Source organism: Lathamus discolor, chromosome 2 (assembly GCF_037157495.1).
Source record: "Lathamus discolor isolate bLatDis1 chromosome 2, bLatDis1.hap1, whole genome shotgun sequence".
In the NCBI taxonomy this organism is placed as follows: Eukaryota; Metazoa; Chordata; class Aves; order Psittaciformes; family Psittacidae; genus Lathamus; species Lathamus discolor.
Genome location: NC_088885.1, coordinates 110,976,078 through 110,994,153, shown reverse-complemented (window position 1 = coordinate 110,994,153; position 18,076 = coordinate 110,976,078). Strand labels below are relative to the sequence as shown.

The 18,076-nt window shown below is 41.4% G+C and overlaps 1 protein-coding gene across 1 annotated transcript in view; it reads right to left on the bottom strand.

Annotated features, from left to right (window-relative positions):
• Window positions 1-250: 250 nt before the first annotated feature.
• COLEC12 (collectin subfamily member 12) overlaps window positions 251-18,076 on the bottom strand; it is a 104,569-nt gene continuing 86,743 nt past the window's right edge. The window contains exons 4-10 of the mRNA XM_065668088.1: window positions 14,025-14,123; window positions 10,365-11,411; window positions 8,490-8,978; window positions 7,697-7,833; window positions 6,717-6,826; window positions 4,898-5,043; window positions 251-3,717 (exon numbers count right to left, since the gene is read on the bottom strand). Coding sequence (XP_065524160.1) covers window positions 3,698-3,717; window positions 4,898-5,043; window positions 6,717-6,826; window positions 7,697-7,833; window positions 8,490-8,978; window positions 10,365-11,411; window positions 14,025-14,123 — 2,048 coding nt within the window. The 3' untranslated portion in view covers window positions 251-3,697. The remainder of the gene's footprint in view (window positions 3,718-4,897; window positions 5,044-6,716; window positions 6,827-7,696; window positions 7,834-8,489; window positions 8,979-10,364; window positions 11,412-14,024; window positions 14,124-18,076) is intronic.

The following is an 18,076-nucleotide window of genomic DNA, read 5'->3' as shown; positions in this document are numbered from 1 at the left end:
GCTCAGACCAAGTTTCTAGCACCTAGGTGCTGCAAAAACAATGCCCCCAAACTGCAATTAAGGGATAAAATAGCACAGTCATGCTTCAAACCAGGATGGTGTGAGAAGGAAGGCTTTAATTAAAATAATACTCATCAGTTTGACTTTTAATACCTACAGATTAATGCTTGTGGCTCCACATCTCTCTGAACTCCCCATCTCTCCTGGTTACACAAGCATGCACAGAGTAAACAACATTCACTTCCATGTCTCCGCTTACTGTTTCCTTTATTGAAACGTTTGCACATATTATTTATAGACATCAAAGGGGATGAAAGTTTGAGATTTATAAGCTCTAATCAGCTGAAGGTGTTTCCAAATAAATTAATGAAGCAAGTCAGAAATGACCTTAAGAAATCCAGCACTGGATGTAAATCACAGTGACTTCGCACCCTCTCTGCCTTCCCCTCCCCTTCTTGCAACAGTCCCAGTGCTTGGCAGGGTATATGAACTTGCATTTAGTTTGATGTAAAACAAGAAAAAGGACGATGGAAATGTGTACTCAGCATGCCAAGTTACAGCATTTGTGCGTAAGAAAGAAAGCCAAAACTCGAGCTGGGACAAAATAATTTCCTATAACTTAAGACTTTCCATACAACCTGCGTTATCGCTCAGACCATACAGAAAGCGGATATAATGGGGATGTTTCCCAGGCCCCTTTCTGGTGTCTTGTTTGCATGCCTGCAAATCTCTCCTTTCTGTGGCAGGTTCTTGAAGCTGTCTTAACACTCTCCCAGTCCTCCCAATGATTTCAATCTGTGTTGCCATTTGACACCTCCATTTCCCTCCTGCAGGAATACTGGGTCAGAAGGATGGTCTGTCTCAGCCCACCTGGCTGCTCAGGCCAGATTCTAAAGGTGACTGGACACTCCAGACATACAACTACAGCACTGCTTTCCAGCCAGCTCTGCAGCTACACTCTATGCTTCCAATGTGTGAACAGAGAGCTTGAGCAGAGGCACATGTTGTTTCTCAATTAAAGGTGAATAATTAGAACATTATTATAAATAGTTACAACCCAGGGCTGAAATTCACTTTGAAATGAGTATTTCATTCATAAACATGTCGCACCTTTAAACTGTCCTGGTTCAATGGTTGCTTCCCAACTGCCCATAATTTAGCACAGCTGCTGTGCTAGTTTCCAACTGATTAAGAAGCTTTCATTGATCAACAGCAATTCTGTAACCTTATGCAGCCATAAGTACAGCTATAGCTGTTGGTCACTGCTGGTCAGAAAACCTCTTTAGAGGGACAGGAGGATGCTAGATGATTCTTGAATCATCTCATCTTAATATGCACCATCACTGCTGTTGCTGAAGGAACAGAAGGATGAAACGGGCAAAGAAGCAGTATAGCTGGGGCTTACACAGAAGTTTCTCATTAACTTCTTTTGTTGACAGAAGTCTATCCCATCAGTAAAAACCAGGAAGAAGGTCATTTAACATGGTCAGAATAGACTTATTTCACCTAAGTAAGCCAACACTCAAAACAAAGGTACCACTGCTTGTAATTCAGTGTATCTCTGCAAAGCTGCACTCACCAGGGTTTGTGAAGCTCTCTGGCCATGCCAAGTAGTAGTACCTTGTTCCCCAAATAGCAGTTTAACATTATCACCACAGACACTGTGTATAAACATGTAAACACTACAGTACATATCTACACACAACTAGGTACAGCATGACAGGGTGTATGGCAGAATCCTGTTGCATCTAAGACTTGATGAAAAAGCCAACAGAGATGTCTCAGGAAACCCAGACTGTCTGAAGAAAAGCCTACCTCAAACATGGTGACACATGGTTTCTGCAGCTGTGATACACAGATCTTTCACTTTTAGTTAAACATATGCAATTTTCATGTTGTTCCTGTCTAATAGCTAATATGTACCATGGGACAGATCCCCAAATGTAACATGTTATTTTCTTTAATAAAAATATGGATAAAATGAAAAAGCCAAATGAACACCGGAGGGAGCATGGGATGTAGGAAAGCAACAGTCTTTAACTGGTTGGTCTTAGGAGCAGTATTTGAAAATCAGAAGTGCAAAATCTTATCTCTTTCCAACAGAGCTGGAGTATTTCAACAAACTTATCTGCATTCAGCCAAGGTAAATGGCAGGTCAGGAGGCAATGGAAAAAAGACTCTCCTTCCCAAGAAGCCAAAACAACTTTGTTTGTGATATAGAGTTTGGCCATGTAAAGAGTATAAAAACTGGGAACCAAAACCAGGGTTTCTACTAATGAACTGGTTCCTAGTATTTTTTTTTAGTTCCTGATAAGCTGCATGGGACCTCATGGGACCATGGAGGAAACTGGCTGGGTGATGATATCATCCCATTAGCCACACTGCTTTCTGTTTTATTTTCTACTTTGTTTGGGAGAAAAGTAGTGGCCCAGAAAACAGAGAGATCGATTTACAAAGCATTTTGGAGAAGTCGATTAGACTTTTCTGAGTATGGTGTGTTTTTCTTGCCACATCTTGGAATCTGTCTTAAAAAGAAACATATTTCAGCGTGTGCAGCTCCTTTGATTCTGTTTTCATCAAATCCTTCACCTAGGCTTGACTTGCAATATGGGTAGCACCTACTGGGGCAGAATTCCTCATGAGAAGGGAGAAGGAATGAAAACATGTCAAACTCATTCTTAAGAGCTGGTGATGTACTTCAGTGGCATTTTCTTATGAGGAGGTGGAAGGCAGGAAGGCAAGAGGGCTGACAGGCAGGAAAGCAGGCAGACAGGAAAGAAGACAGGCAGGTAGGCAGCCAGGATGGAAAAGCTTTTATTACCATGGTCTTTGCATAGTACCCCAATGGAACACTGGCTGTGATCAGAGCTATAATGAGTATCTAGTTCTTAGTCAACTTAATTGTTACACATGCAGATTAGACTGCATATAATATGGAAAAGACTACCTAAAATCTGCTTTAAAAGTTATTTAACCAGAACAAATCATCTGGGAAAGTACAAATATTTCTAAATGGAAAAATATTTCTCTATAGCTGAGCTACGCCTGACAGCAAACCAGCAAGAAAAATTAATGAATTATTAGTACCTTTATTGTTTTCTTTGGCCCCTGTGCACTATATTTGTAAAAAAAGTCAGTAAAAAAGAGAACAATTGTAAAAAGCAAATATTTTGTACAAAAATACAAAGTTTTAAAAGCTCTTAAAAGTATATTCCATATTATTGATAAGAGTTGGACTATATATATATATTTATATAAAATCTATATATTCGTGTATCTGTATAATTTTCCTACATTTGGGATTTAGCAAATGAAACATACTGTTTACACAGTTGCTTTATACGTTTTTTTATATGAGTGACCAACAGTCTTATTCTGATTGATAGAATGTCTTTTTCTTAGAAGACGCAAGCCGCTTATGGATGTGGTTACTGGTTGGGAAGAAAATCTGTAACAGAATTAGTCCAACGGTATTTCTTGATGCTGTGGGTTGAAATGCCTTGAATAATTGCAGGATGCTGGAGAAGAGCTGCTGCTGAATTCCTTTATACACTTAAACCAGTTTTCAGTTCTTGCTTTTGTTCGTTTGGGGTTTTTTCCCCTCTCAATTTTGGTAGGCAATGTTGCTCTCTCTCCCAGGATCTTCTTCTTGAAGTAAATTTCCATAATATGTAGATATCTGTTAAGTCACAGCCTGTTACACTCCAAATATTTGCCCTGCAGCGTGAGGGAAAAAAAGAAAAACAAAGAAAAAAAACCCCATGTGAAGTTTAAGTGCGTTTCCATAAGAAAACTTACAGACATCAAGGTATGTACAAGTGGACTCATATTCAGATCCTTTAAGTCCTGGAGGACAAATATTTGTAAACCATGAAGTTTTCCTAAACTAACCAATGTATGTAGGAAAACAAGAGCAAATTACATTACACGGTCCTTTGCTCTGGACGTACAAACAGAGTTATACACACACAAAGCTTGTTCAGCACTTTGTTTTGGTTTGGTTTAGGGGAACATTTCAGCGGACGGGATTTAATTTTGGCTCTAGCTGACAGTTCTGTTTGCCTTCACTGAAATTCAACCTACCGATTTGCAACTGGAGCAGCCGGGCACCCTTGGCAAAGCAATGTTTAGACAGGTTGTATGGAAGAGATAATGTTTTACGCAGAGCCCCCACCATGAACACAAATACCACCTAGCTCTGTGATGATGGGGCCAGGCTCTAAGCAGCCATGTGAACCATTTCCGTTCTGCTGTTGCAGAAATGCCTGTGTAACCAGAAAGAGATGCCCCATGGCAATCACCTGCGTGACTGCTGGGCCACATTGGCAGTTTGGAAGTCCTTCAGTCCAACTGCAGCAGATGAGTTACTTACAGCCTGTGGACCTGGCCTCTCAGCCCCATGGGACATCTCCTGGGAGTGGTGGGAATATTTAGATCTCCTTAGCAGTCACCAAGTGCCTCATGTTGCACAAACTCTCAAAACAGTCTTTTTGGGGTTTTGAGGCTGGTCCCTGAGCCATCCTAACGCCAGCTTTCCCTCTTGTGTGGCCACTGAGTCTATAAATACAGCTTGCAGTATAGCTAGGGTCTGGAGCATGTGCCAAATCATGTCTGAAATCTTAGGCATGTTTAATGTCTACAGGAGACAGTCAAGATGCAGAGCACACCACGGCTACAGCCAGCTTGGAGGCTGCTTTCACCAAATGCAGTAAATCCAGCATCTGCATCGCACAGGGTATTAGAAAAGTGCATGCTGGGCAGGATCTGAGTAGAAGTGCTCCACATGTGTTTCCCCCTCTTCCTCAAAAGACCCTGCCATAGCATCTAGCCAGGATGTTCTGCTGCAGAAAATTTACCGCGGGTATGGTGAAGTAATCAAGCCAAGTGCCTTGCTTACCTTTGTCCATGTCTTTTTCACAAATGAAATTGTTAACGTCTTCACAGTAGAAGTCATTCCAGAGCCCAGCATAGATCAACCCAGCACAATCTTCCCCTGGCCCGTGCCCATGGCTCCAGTTATCAGGTTGCCCAGTTTTCCAGTTCCTTTCAACCAAAAAGCAAGAGATATGATTGCACAACACAGCACACATGACAGTGTTTCACGGCAAGAAACTAACAAAAACATCATGAGATCCGTTCTGAATGGGAAATACACACTGAAACAAACAATACATGACTCTTACTGAAAATGAAAAACAGATGTATTACTAAGAAGGGAATCTATTCGGCCTCAGGCTGCCAAAACTTACAGACCTACAATTAGACTGCTGAACTTTAGTTTAGTGTCTGAATGTACATGCACATACAGTGGGAGTGCTCCATGCTCCATGTATATTACTCCAAGCTTGCAAAGCCTGCATGCCGCGTTCCTGCCGGCAGATGGGACTGAGAGGAGCCCGCAGGGTCATGAGTCTGCCAAGATGGCAGCACCCTGCCATCACTCACTGCAAAGGAGCTCAGCCCTCTGACTGCCTCTTGGGAGGGACAGCAAAAATCCATGTGCTTTATGGATAAGTGTATTTTTGGACTTACAAGGAAGGTACAAAGTATATATAGATGTATCTTTTGAGATCAATAGGTTTGGTGGTGAAAGTTAACGCGGCATGTAAAAAACTTACAGCAAGTGTTTCCTCATCCTGTTTTTGTTTAACAAGTGAGAAACACTTCCACTCTTAGGACTTAAAAGCTCTGTTTTCCTGTAGAAACAAGTTGTTGAAGGGAGCTTGTGATTGCTGGCTGATACGGTCCATGCTCAGCTAAAAAACATGCCTGCCTGACACAGAGCATCTGACCAGGCACCTCGGAGGACACAGGGCTTTCCAGAAGTAATGGAATACTGTGAAAATCAGTAACTGACAGCTCTGAGGTTATGACAGGGCACCTAAAACCACGGTGTAGTGGAAACCTATTGAAAACAGCAGCTTAAGTGGGATTCAGTCACAGTTCTGCCATAAGGAGAAAGAAAGATGAAAATGGGAAGGGGGCAAAAGGGAAAAATATTACAGCTCATTGGAATTGCATCTGACTTTTTCCATGTTTCTCATCAAGATAAACACCAATGAGATCACAGCTAATCATTTCGTAACATGTGACTAACTGTAGCCTGTTTTTCTGGAGCACAGCACGCTCAGCCCTATAAACTCTTTAGTCCACTCCTCAGTATTAAAAATTTGGGTGGTTGTAATCTGTTCCATTTAGGACAAATTAGGTGTAGCCCTAGGATTCCTGGAGAGCTGCCAATTCAGCTCTCAGCTGGCCAAAGCATAGACACCCTCGTTTCATGCATTTTCCTTATGTTTAATGCTTTCCACTTGGATTTGGGCTTTATCTAAAGGCTGGTCGTTTTTTATCAGAACGAGTGCTCTATTTATAGCCAGTTGTAATGCAAATAAGGAAAATTCAAACCAAGACAGCAAAACTCTCAACTTTGTAATAAAAGTCAGGAGCAAATGTTTTGGCAAGAAACATTGTGCTGTGTAGTTATGTGATACTTTCATTCAACATTCAGTTTTCTTCCTGGCAGGGAAAGAAAGACTTGCGCATGGAGAAGGGAGAGAAAAAACGCAGTTCAGCAGTACCCTCAGTAACAAATTATTTCATCGGCATCCACAACCCTCTGGATCCATTGGATAATTTCTAGATGACGCTTTTAGAAGTGTCAGCAAAAGTGGCAGCATCTGCAGAAAATAAACACCATTGTTTTTTTATTTACGTACGTGTAAACTGGTAAGGATCCATCCAGCCATCTCCATTCATTTTCCTTCTCTGTATCTGTTAGTCCAATCCAGAAGCTGCCTTTTCCAAAAATCTGTCTTTTTATCCATTGCTGTGGAAGAAAGATCTTGGTTCAGGACAAACACACACAACCACCTTTGGATAAGCTGCTCTAGATCCACGAGCATCTTTGTTATGAGAACAGGAAGGGACAGACAAATTTTTCTGAGCATATGCTTCAGGAGTTGGCCTTGAGACCCTGCACCACATTAGAATCCACCACAGTGTTTGCATGTGATCACGGTAGAGAGAGCTAGGCATGAAAACTAGGTTGATTTAAAGTCACAGGAACATCTTACAGATACAAACTGAAGAAAAAACCCCAAAGTAAGCAGTTGTATCTTGACAGCCCCACTCCTATGTAGCCTCCAAATAATTATGTTGAACAATTGTAAAAGTACAGCTACACTTACAGTTAGATTAAAAATATTTTTTGGTCATAGAATCACAGAATCATAGAATAGTTAGGCTTGGAAAGGACCTCAAGATCATCTAGTTCCAACCCCCCTGCCATAGGCAGGGACACCTCACACTAAACCATCCCACACAAGGCTTCATCCAACCTGGCCTTGAACACTGCCAGGGATGGAGCACTCACAACCCCCCTGGGCAACCACAGTAGTTTTAGGCTGCATGTATCAAATCAGACAATTTAAAATTCACCACTACAAAAAATACATTCTGGATAATACGCAAGGCATAATGGACTGCATCTTCAAAGGTTCAAAACGCTCTGCCCTTCTGCACATGGAGAAGCTGCTGAGCAGGCAGAGAGTGAACAAAATGATAACTGGAGTCAATCACTGTGTCTGCTTCACCATATGAATTCACAATGCTCTCAGCTTCCCACTTGCCTTGTGGCTTCCACATGCTAAATAACATCAAACTCTCTCCTTGGAAAGCAGAAAGAGAAGGTGATTACCTGCTCCTCTTTGTTGTTTATGATAACCAAGCGTGATGCCCTCTCTTCACAGAATAACTTTGCCTCTTCAAAAATTTCTCTTTCAATTGAAAAGTAGTAGCACTTTTCAGTATAGTTCTTCCAATGAGGAGAACAACCTGTGATAGGAATTCTTTGTGTTAAGTTAGTTACTGGTAACTCAAGGGGCTGGCGGTAACTTTCTGCTTCGGGGCAATAGTAAGTGGAGGATCCCACATCCATCTACAGTATGCTGAGACCTGAAGCACTTTAGGAAGTTACTTAGAATCACAGAATAAACTAGGTTGGAAAAGACCTTTAAGATCATAAAGTCCAAACTTTACCCCAGGACTGCCAAGTCCATCACTAAACCATGTAACTAAAGGCCTCACCTACACAGCTCTTGAACACTTTCAGTGATGGTGATTTCACCACTTCCCTGGGAAGCCAGTTCCAATGCCTGATTACCCTCTCTGTGAATAATTTTTCCTAATATCCAGTCTCAGTTATTAGGATCCTGACTTTGTGTAATCAAGCCTAAGCTGTGTGGTCGAGGGGATTATATATTACTCATAGTATTGCTGCTTTTTCTTTAGCTGTAAACATGAACTTTCAGGTCATCAGAAGGACGAGCAACAGGTGAAGCAACATGTCTTCACTTAACAAGGCTCTTTGTGATAAATCCCAGACATTTAGTCTAAGGAAGCAGAGGTTATTTGAACTAGAAACTAAGTGGTGAGCACCCTCTACTATGTGTATCTCATTAAAAGATGCATGCAGTGTGTTGATAGCTTACCATTAGCCTCGGGCACTGATGTAGGTTCACTCTGTAGGGCCATTGGCATCCCTGGACCTGGTGGCCCTGGTGGCCCAGGTGGGCCCTTTGGACCAGGCAGCCCAGGGACTCCAGGCAGCCCAGGTAGTCCTCGAGGTCCTGGTACCCCTGGCTCTCCCACAGTTCCTTGCAGCCCTTGAAATCCTGGTGGACCTTGTGGTCCAGGTGGACCATCTTTGCCTTGTGGACCTGGTGGTCCTGGGTCTCCACTTGGTCCAGGCGGACCCGTCTTGCCCGGAGAACCTCTCTGACCTTTGGAGCCAGGTGATCCTCTAGAACCTTTTCCTCCTTTTTCTCCTGGTGGCCCGGTTGGCCCAGGTGGGCCCTTCTCACCTGCAGGTCCTGGTGGTCCAGGCTCTCCTTTCTCTCCTTTTTGTCCTTTTAGGCCAGCAGGGCCAAGAGGACCTTGAGGGCCTCTGTCACCTTTAGGTCCCCTTGGACCAGGAGGACCTGAAACAATGTAAGCATGCAAAGTGGGGATATGGACAGAACAAAAAAGCCCACGAGGGGTCCTCATTTAATGTGTCTCAGACCAGCAACACTGGATATTCAGAACTGTGAAAACTGGGTTAACAGTTACTTTGAGTAATGCTTGTACATCTGCTTCTTGGGTGCTATATAACGTTGATCTTTCCTCAGCCTCTATGAAATACAGGATGCAGAAGAAAATAATCTGAAGCACCTTGTCCTGTGAACTGGACAATGACACCATGCCCTAGGTTACCAGCTGAGGCACCAGTCCCTGCAAGGCACACTCTGCCCTGCGTGTTGATGCTGCCATTCCTTCACTCTGCTGCTTCCTTCTAGCCCCACCTCTCCTCTCTTAGACTATAAGACTCTTTCTCTTGCAATGACCTTGTTCACTGCTTTGTCAGTAATGGGTTGTCAAAAAGGGTCAAAATGATGAATAGCAAGTAACAGGCCATCTGTGAGAAAGACCAGAAGTACTAGTTGCTAACTGGTCAGCTATAACAGGAAAGAGAATGATACACGCATTAGGAAATGGCAACATTGTGACATTAAAAACCAAAATAATTTGGGATTCTGATCATGGATGAGCAAATGCCTTGCCAATATTCTTCCCCCCGCCAACCTACGTATTTTTAAATCCTCCAGAGATAAATTCCTAAACTGCAGTGATTCAGTCCTGGTTGAAATCAGAGAGGTTATGGTTACAGACATGAAATCTTGGCTCTAATTCAGCCTTAGTTTATTTAGAGCAATGGATTTATATTTGTGATTAGGCTTTTAGGCTTGAATGGTTCACATCAGGTTGGAAATATGAGTGTTCTTTTCATCTGGGATAATACTTGGCTGGGAGAAGCCTCCTAAACTTGATGCTATTTATTTCTGGAGAAAATAAAATATCCCAGGATTAAAAAACTAAGCAAAGTAGGATGTTTTCTGGCAGACTAACAACTGGCTGAAAGTGAAATAGCAACTTGTTTTTCAGTAAGGGCGGGCCTTGCTGGGAATAGTCCAATATATATTTTTTAGCCATTTCCTCTTTAGCAGGCATTGGTTTTTTGAGGTTCCACACCTTCACTCGCTTATTTTAGAAACTAAATCAAAACCAGATCCAGTCAGTCAGTCAGAATAAATTTTGCTAAGTCAGAACCTTCTTTCATAACATCCCCACTGTAGCTATGTAAAGAAGGCATAGGAAAATTAATAAGGAAAATTCAAGCAACATTTACATTCACAAAGTTTAGGATTAGATAATGGAAAACCCCAGAACTCTGTACCAGCATACACTATCTTCCACAGAACTGAACAAGTAATGCAAGCAGGAATTTGGCATAGACTATCAGAGGCATCATTAGGGAAGCTACATACCTTGTAGGATAGTGAAGTTCTTGATGAGCTGGCCGTGTTTGGAATCTACCAGCTTCATTTCTTCCATGATTACTGACAAATTGGCAACTTCAACATCTAACCTTGACCTCATCAAATCCTGTTGCACCTTGAGGGATGCAGAGTCTAAGCGAATATTGGCTAGTGTGCTGTTCATAAAAATCAGCTCATCTGAATGTTTACTTAAGGTGTCTGTACAAGTTGTCCTGACCTCATTGAGATTGCTAGTCAGTGTTCGTAGATGATGAGCTGTGTAGCTGATGTTGCTAATGATACTGACTATATCAGTTTCGAAGACCTGGAACCTCTCTTCTAGCTGGTTAAATTTGGCAGAAGTTCTGTTTTCATATTCTTTATGTTGTTCCTGGAGATCCTTTAGATTTTGTTCGTTGGCTTGGGCAATTGTGGTGATGTTCTCCATTTGCCCGCTGAAGGAGCTGAGCTGATTGTTCATGTCTTCAAGTGTATCATTGTTAGCTTTAGCCAGCGCTGAGTTGTTGGCAGCCAAAGTCTGCAAATTTTGTACTTTCTCCTTAAGCCCATCAGTGTCCTTCCGGGCTTGAAGGACAACCTGCTGCAGATTTTGAAAGTCATTCTTGATTCTTAGAATAGCCAAGCTTGTATCTTCCATTGACTTCTGCAGGACACTGATAAGATTTCTTTGCTGCATTTGTGTCAGGTTTAAGTTGTTCAGGTTCATGATGACCACATTATGAGAATGCACTTGGTTTTGCAAGTTTGTTTGGATATTACTTGTGTCTTGTTGAAGATTGTTGATATAGCCAGTATACGCCTGAAGAGTCTTATTAACACTGATGATCATGATAGAGTTACTATCTAAGGCACTTCTCATTTGACTCTGTCTATCATCTAATACATTTCCAGACTCTTGCAGCTTCTCCAGTGTATCTTTGTTTCTGGTAGTTTTCTCTGCAATGTCATGAAGCTGCTGACGAAGAGCCAGAATGTCAGATCTGAAGCTAGACAGCTCAGTGTTAGTGTCCATGGCTTTTTGCCCAGCTTGATCATCTGTTGTACATGAGAAAAAAAAAAAAAAAGGAAAGGCTTTAGGATGAGCTTTTAAAAACACAGTATAAGAAAGCACAGTGTATTTTAAGTACAGTCAGGTTGTCAAAATGTTTTGTCAATAGACAGGATGCTGTATTTTTCCAGAAAAGAGAAACCACTAAGCAAAGTTCTGTCACTAGCAGAGCTAAAATCATAGAGGAATCAATGAAGACCTTGTGTTTTTTTGAGGAGAACAAAATGGTGATTCTAGCATCATATATGGGAAAAACTACCACTGATGAGTAAATGCAGTCAAGTAGTGCTGTATTCTGAGTGAAAACTGAATGGCAAACAGAATTCAAAGTACTAAAGAGGTATCAGTAAGTATATGTTTTGAAGCCACAGCTGGATTTTGCTGAAAGCTCATAAGTAAATTTTAGCTGCTCATATTTTAGTCTTCTTTTTCCTGGCAGGTGGAATATCTTCATTGTGATTTAGTACCTATAGTTCCAGTTTTTTAAAATCTTGGGTTTAGTTTTAAAAAAGTTCTAATACTTCTTTTAAAACAACCTGGGTTAGAGACAAAAGCTTTGCCAGCAGGCTACTCCAAATATGACAGGATATAATGTATTTCTGGTTTTCTCTCTAATATATTACTATTGCTTTTAATGACATTTATTTTGCTGTTATTGTTTCCTCATGTTCTGAGTCTGAGGAAGGCAAAACCTCTAACCTTGAGGACCATCTCTGCTCTTGCTTACACTGCCCTACAGAATACTTCTGGAAGCTTGTCTGAATATGATTAAGCTTCTTTGGCTGCACAGCTCATCTGCCAGGACATGGAAACCAAGCACATAAGCAGTCAACACTCACTTGGAAGATTCCCTTTCCTGACCTCAATCACTTCTCTCTCCTACATGCAGTTCATATATGGCTGTCCTCATCTAAGTGTAGCTATATTTATGAATTACGCACTCTGAAGTCCATCATTTCATATGTCCCCAAGAGAAAGCAGACTGGTTTTCATAAACTACAGTGAATACAGCTGTGTATGGAGCTTTCTTCTGGTGTGTTTGAATGAGTCATGATGGCAAACATCAAATGGTGGCTTGTGAGACTTCAGTCTGAAGTGTTTACAAAGTCTTTTGTGGACGGACATCTTCCCAAGCACAGTTCCTCTCCCCGCCACTTGTCTCATTCCAGGATCTTCTGAGCTCTGACTCTGTGTTTACCTCTTCGTTATAGCTCAAATTATGTTGTGTTCCTCACACAGCTCTGACAACTGCCAGGTTCACACACAGCTAATCCCTGAAGGCCTGTCTTTCATTCACCACATGCTGTTATCCTTCTGGCCCTACAGCAGTTCTCTTACCTTTATGCCTCCCACACACATTGCTCCATGACTTTTTTAACTTCCTCCATGGGCAAGTCCATTTAAGTGGGAACTGAAGGTCCTGAGCATCTCACTGGCCATCCATCCAGCAGCGTGTAAAAATGTGTGGGCATGAATGAATCAAAGGCACTCCAAGTTGTGGAAATTTAATCAGCATAACATAATAACCCAAATATAACCCAAAGGTTGCATGTGCTTGAAGGTGTAACATTTACTTCTGTATATTTATCAGTAAAAGCACATGCCACTGAATTACTCCATGTCTTTGAACTAAATGCACTGTGCAAATACCTCAGAACCCAGCTATTTTTTTGAGGGGAAGAAGTTGTAAAAATTTATGATCAAGCTGCAAGCAAGTAATTTTTCCTAGAAATACACATCTCACCATGTGGTTTATGAAGCTAAACAAAATGTATTTCAGTCTTCAAATAAACTGCACATGCATTATGCATATATTAATAATATTCATATTTAATATATTTATATTTATACCAGAACCAATTATTTATTTTTATACTACAACTAATTATATAAACTATATGTCTGTGCATATATAAATGGACAATAAGCAGCTCTGCTTCCTTTCCAGACAGGGAAGAAATGTAGAAATGTACACTTAAGTGAGTAGAACGAGAAATCCAAGATTTTTTCCATCTTCCTGCAAATTGAGAACTGCAATAGCACTTGGGATAGCTGAACTCATAACCAACTTGTGTCCTGTGTTCCCTGAGTTGATTACGAAATATTTTATGGAAGTAATCAACTTGCCTCACTCATCAGAGTTTTGAACGCCTCACTCCTTGTGCACCCTTTAAAATGGCCTTCAGGTTTGAATCTTAACTGCTAAAACAGCATCAGGATGACCCAGGACACTGGGTGGTGGCAGATTTCCAATTGATGTAGAATCTGTTGTGCTGTGGAGCAGCTTCTGCTATGTTTTACATCTCTGCCTCAGAGAAGACTCTCTCCTAAGGACAACCTTTAAGTCTCTGTTTATTTTAGTATAAATGATTTCACAGTGATTTCAGTGGGAACTGTAAATATTGAAGTATGCTTAAAATGCTGTCCTAAGGAGGGCTGCTCTTTACTTTGAAGTGCTATCCCAAGTACTCGAGACATTGGAATAGAAGTGCTGTATCTTGTCAGAGCCACAGATTTTTCAGGCAAATTTCCTGCTGCTACCTGCCAGGAGAACACCTTAAAGCCATAATACAAAGGGGCTTTGGTTGTGTGCGTATTACCTAATTTCTTCAGCCCACTCTCCACTTCTGTGAGCTTTTCTGTATATCTTCTGTGGGATGTTTCCAGGCCACCTGTCACATTGTCCATTTTTTCTACAACTAGAGGAAAGAAAACAGTATGTTATGGAAAGAATAAAATTATTTTAAAAGCCTAGTAAACAATAAATCCAACAAAAAATCACCACTAACATCAAACAAAAAAAAACGAAACCACCTTAAAATTGCTTTGCTTGCCACTACACTCTTCCGTGGCTCTGTGAAACGCTGGAAGGATGAGCTCCTATCTGCTGGTGGGACCCACCATTCTTCCACTTCATCAGTCTGCCTACAGTTCCCAAGCATTTCTTTGCTCATGAGCCATCTCTCTCCTGAATGAGGAAATCCTTCTTGTGGGTTTTCCTCATGAACCAAATCCTTTCAACAGTATTTCCGTGTGTCAAGCACAGTGCTGTGTGGCAAAGGCAGACTGATTCCTAAAGGCTCAGATGCATGAGCCAAGACTTCCTTTTAGTTTGCTATGAGCCATTTTTCCTTAAAAAGGATGTTTTTTTCCCTCCAGTGCCTTTTAATCATTAAAAAAATGCCACCTGGACAGCAAACTTTGGACTGAGATAGCAGTTTGAAGGTGCAATTACCAGATATTTCGGAGATACAGCTATTAAACATCTTGACAATGGTACAGATACCACTCAAAATGGTCTTGAAACCAACCTTCCTCATTAACATTGAAAGGCCAGTCACTCAGCAAGTGCAGATTTTTGGCCGATGTGCTCCTTATTTTGTCATGTCTGGGTCATTTTCTTGTCACGGAGGCAATCTGATTATTTGATGGGATTGATACGGAAATGGAAAAAGCAGAGCAACAAATAAAGAACCCGGGGTGACTTTCAGGGGCAAAAATGGGAAATGCTTGCAAGGTCAGAAGCAGCCTCCAGCTTCCACAGCAAACCTTATCTCCTCAGCTGTTCATTCAAGCCACAACCAGGGGCAGAAATTTCTTCTCATCACAAGATTATTTAACCCTTTTTCTACACTGGGAGCAGAATGGATCTGAACCAACTGTGGGAGAGGCTACAGCTCCCTCCTTTCCATCAGAAGAAATAAGGTGCTTCCCATGCCTTGAGACAGTGAAGCCAATTCTGTAAGCCAGTGTGGGTTAGAGGGTAACTGTCTGTGAGATAATCTGCAACTAAGAAACAGCTTCATGGAAGTTGTTGCTATACAAAGATTTGGTTTTTTACTAGAAGTGGAAATTCAGGCAATCTTCTGCTGCTCGTGAGCAACCACAAGAATCCTAGACCTTTAAAGTGCAGTCCACCAGCTGCTCCTTCTGTATTAACCTTTGTCCTTGTTTTTCTGACTCTGAGTACCGTAGTTACACAGGAGGCTTTTATTGCTTCCCTCAAACCAACAGGAGAAAAAGCAAACTGAGATTATCACTGGTGCAACTGAATTGAAGTAAATAGTGTTACAACAGAGAAAAAGTCTCAAGGTTTTCAGAGAGACCAGACACCGTTGGTGGATTACCTGTCTGCTCCCTTCTGTATTGCTAACAAGCCAGTAAAACAGAGACTCCACTGTGTGTGCAAAGATGCAGTCAGAGTGTGGCTTTCTGTATCTGAGATGACAGCAGATTGCTAAAGAGTTCCAGGCTATAATAATGGATTTGCTTTTCCAGGGGGACCATTGCTCAATAACTTCTGCTTGGTCTACTCCAAGTGTTTCTGCTGAACCTGTACCTTGACTAGCAATGTCACAATACCTATGGGTCTTGTTAAATAAGATTTAGTGTAATATTCACCTGTTTTCTGCAGTTATGCAAAACACTTGGTGTTCAAAAATTAATATATATATTATCAATAATGAAAGGAAAATGCAGTTTCTTCCTTTTCCTGTACAAATGAATGCCAGTTTGTATGTCAGATCTTAAGTTTGTAAAACTGAGATTTTATACTGTCCTATAACAACAAGAATGCTTTCATGGTTTAATGAATTTGGACACTAGAAACTTGGGTTAAAATATTCCCCTGAAGAGTCCAAAGCAAATGAAAATAGTAGAAATCCTATCAATATGTAGTAGCCTGTACTGGCAGTTAGTTGAGATTGGATGGAATTAAAGATACAAAAGCATATGGTATTTTTGATTGATGAAAGTAAAAAAAATACACAAAACCACAATCCCACACTACAAAGACTGAAGCTGGCCTGTGGCTATGGACATTCTTTGTGTGGAACACCCCAAAAATTTCTTGAAGTTGGACTTTAATCAGAAGCCTTACTGGTATTATTGACAATTGGCCATGATATGTGTGGATGACAGTGCCTGGGCTATGTTTGAAAGGTCACTAATGAAGGCTGTTAAAAAGGTCTTTCAGTCCCTAGCAGCTTGTCAGAAAGTCACAGCTTTTAATTCTCATGTGTAACTGGATGCCAGACAGCAGCCCTGGGCTGGAAGTGCTGACACAACATTTATCTGGAAGATGCTGGTTTAGAGGCTGCTTTCAAATACAGAAATTTTCATCTATTTGACACTCAACAAGCAATGACTTATCCAGATTAACTGATGAAAGTCCAGAATTAGCTATATCAGGCAAACCATTTCCTTTACTTTAATTCTGTTTCCCCTAAGAGGACAAGTCAGTCCTGTGAAGTGTAAAGGAGAGAGGCCAGAACCAAGTTCAAGCCATCCAGCTCCAGCAGCAAAACCCGCAGAGATCTCTGCAAACGTGAACTGCAGGGTTTGCTCAAGGATTCTTGGTGAGGCAGGCTAAGCCGAATTTTGTCATCCCACAGACCAATGCATATATTTACTTTTTGCAGGGGCAGTATGTTAGCTTCCACAGTCAAACAAATGGTGCGCCTGGGGGACTTGATTTTGTACACATACTCCTTCCCCAAGCAAATTGTAGCTTCTTTCTTGCTAGTGCCCTGCAAGAGGAAAGTATGAACTCTGAGGAGAACGAGTAGAGAGCTGTGGCCAAAGTAGGTTTTGTTGCTCTTGCTGTCAAAAGAGATCATACGGACAGATGCCCAGTTATTTGGAATGCTTTCCCTTCCCTGGCAGTAGCTCCCGCCACCATCGCTGGATGGAACCTTCAGTGGTAGGTGAGCATGTGAAGCACTCCCAGCAGTGGAACGAAAGTTCTCAGGAGTGCCCCGGGCTTGAACAGCCACTTTCCATCTTCTCCAGAAAAAGGCAAAGGTGAAACATGGCATACCAGCCTAATATCCCTTATGAAGGCCACTATGCTGCTCCCAACAGTCTGCTGATCTCAGAGCCTAAAGCTTGCTTTTGGATATTAATTCTCAGCTTGGTCAGATCTGTCTACATTGTCATCTCACTTTATGACAAGGTCACTGCAGAAAATGTGGTAAAGATCCCCCCTAAAGAAGGCAAAATTTCAAGCAGCTGCTGACTGGAACAGTGAGGACTGTCTGCATATGAGCCACTATTTCAGAAGCAGGGACAAAATGTGCCATCTCGCCAGGATGTGCTGGCCCTGGGTAATGGCAGGCAAAGACTGTCTTGGAGACATAAAGTAAGTAGACAGAAGTCACGGTGGGCATTAGTCAAGAAACTTAAGAACAAGGCCTGACTAGAGAATGAGAACTATCAAATTCAAGCTGAAAGCAAGTTAACTTCCCTCACTGTAGTGAGTCACAGGGAGATCATTCACCTTCAACAGGCTGACACTGGCTCATGCCAGAAAAAGTATAACTTTGTATTTTGCATTTAATTTAATGCATAAAAAATTACAGATGTTTTTAACAATATTTTAATATGCCTTCTCAAAGCAAATTAATAGTAAACTCAGCTTGTTATTTCTTCGTGACCTTGATGTTTAATTCACGTTTTGGTTTCAGGTTTCTCTAACCTACTATGTAATTTTTACCACCAGTTTGTTCTATGTTGACTTTGCCTCCCATTGAGTTATTTTTTTGCCTGCCATGTTTAATCCACTGATTAGTAGTTTTAACATTTTAAATCACAAAGGAGATCTAAATACCACGTAGGAAATGGAAGTTTTAAAAGCAGTTTTGGGCTTTATAAA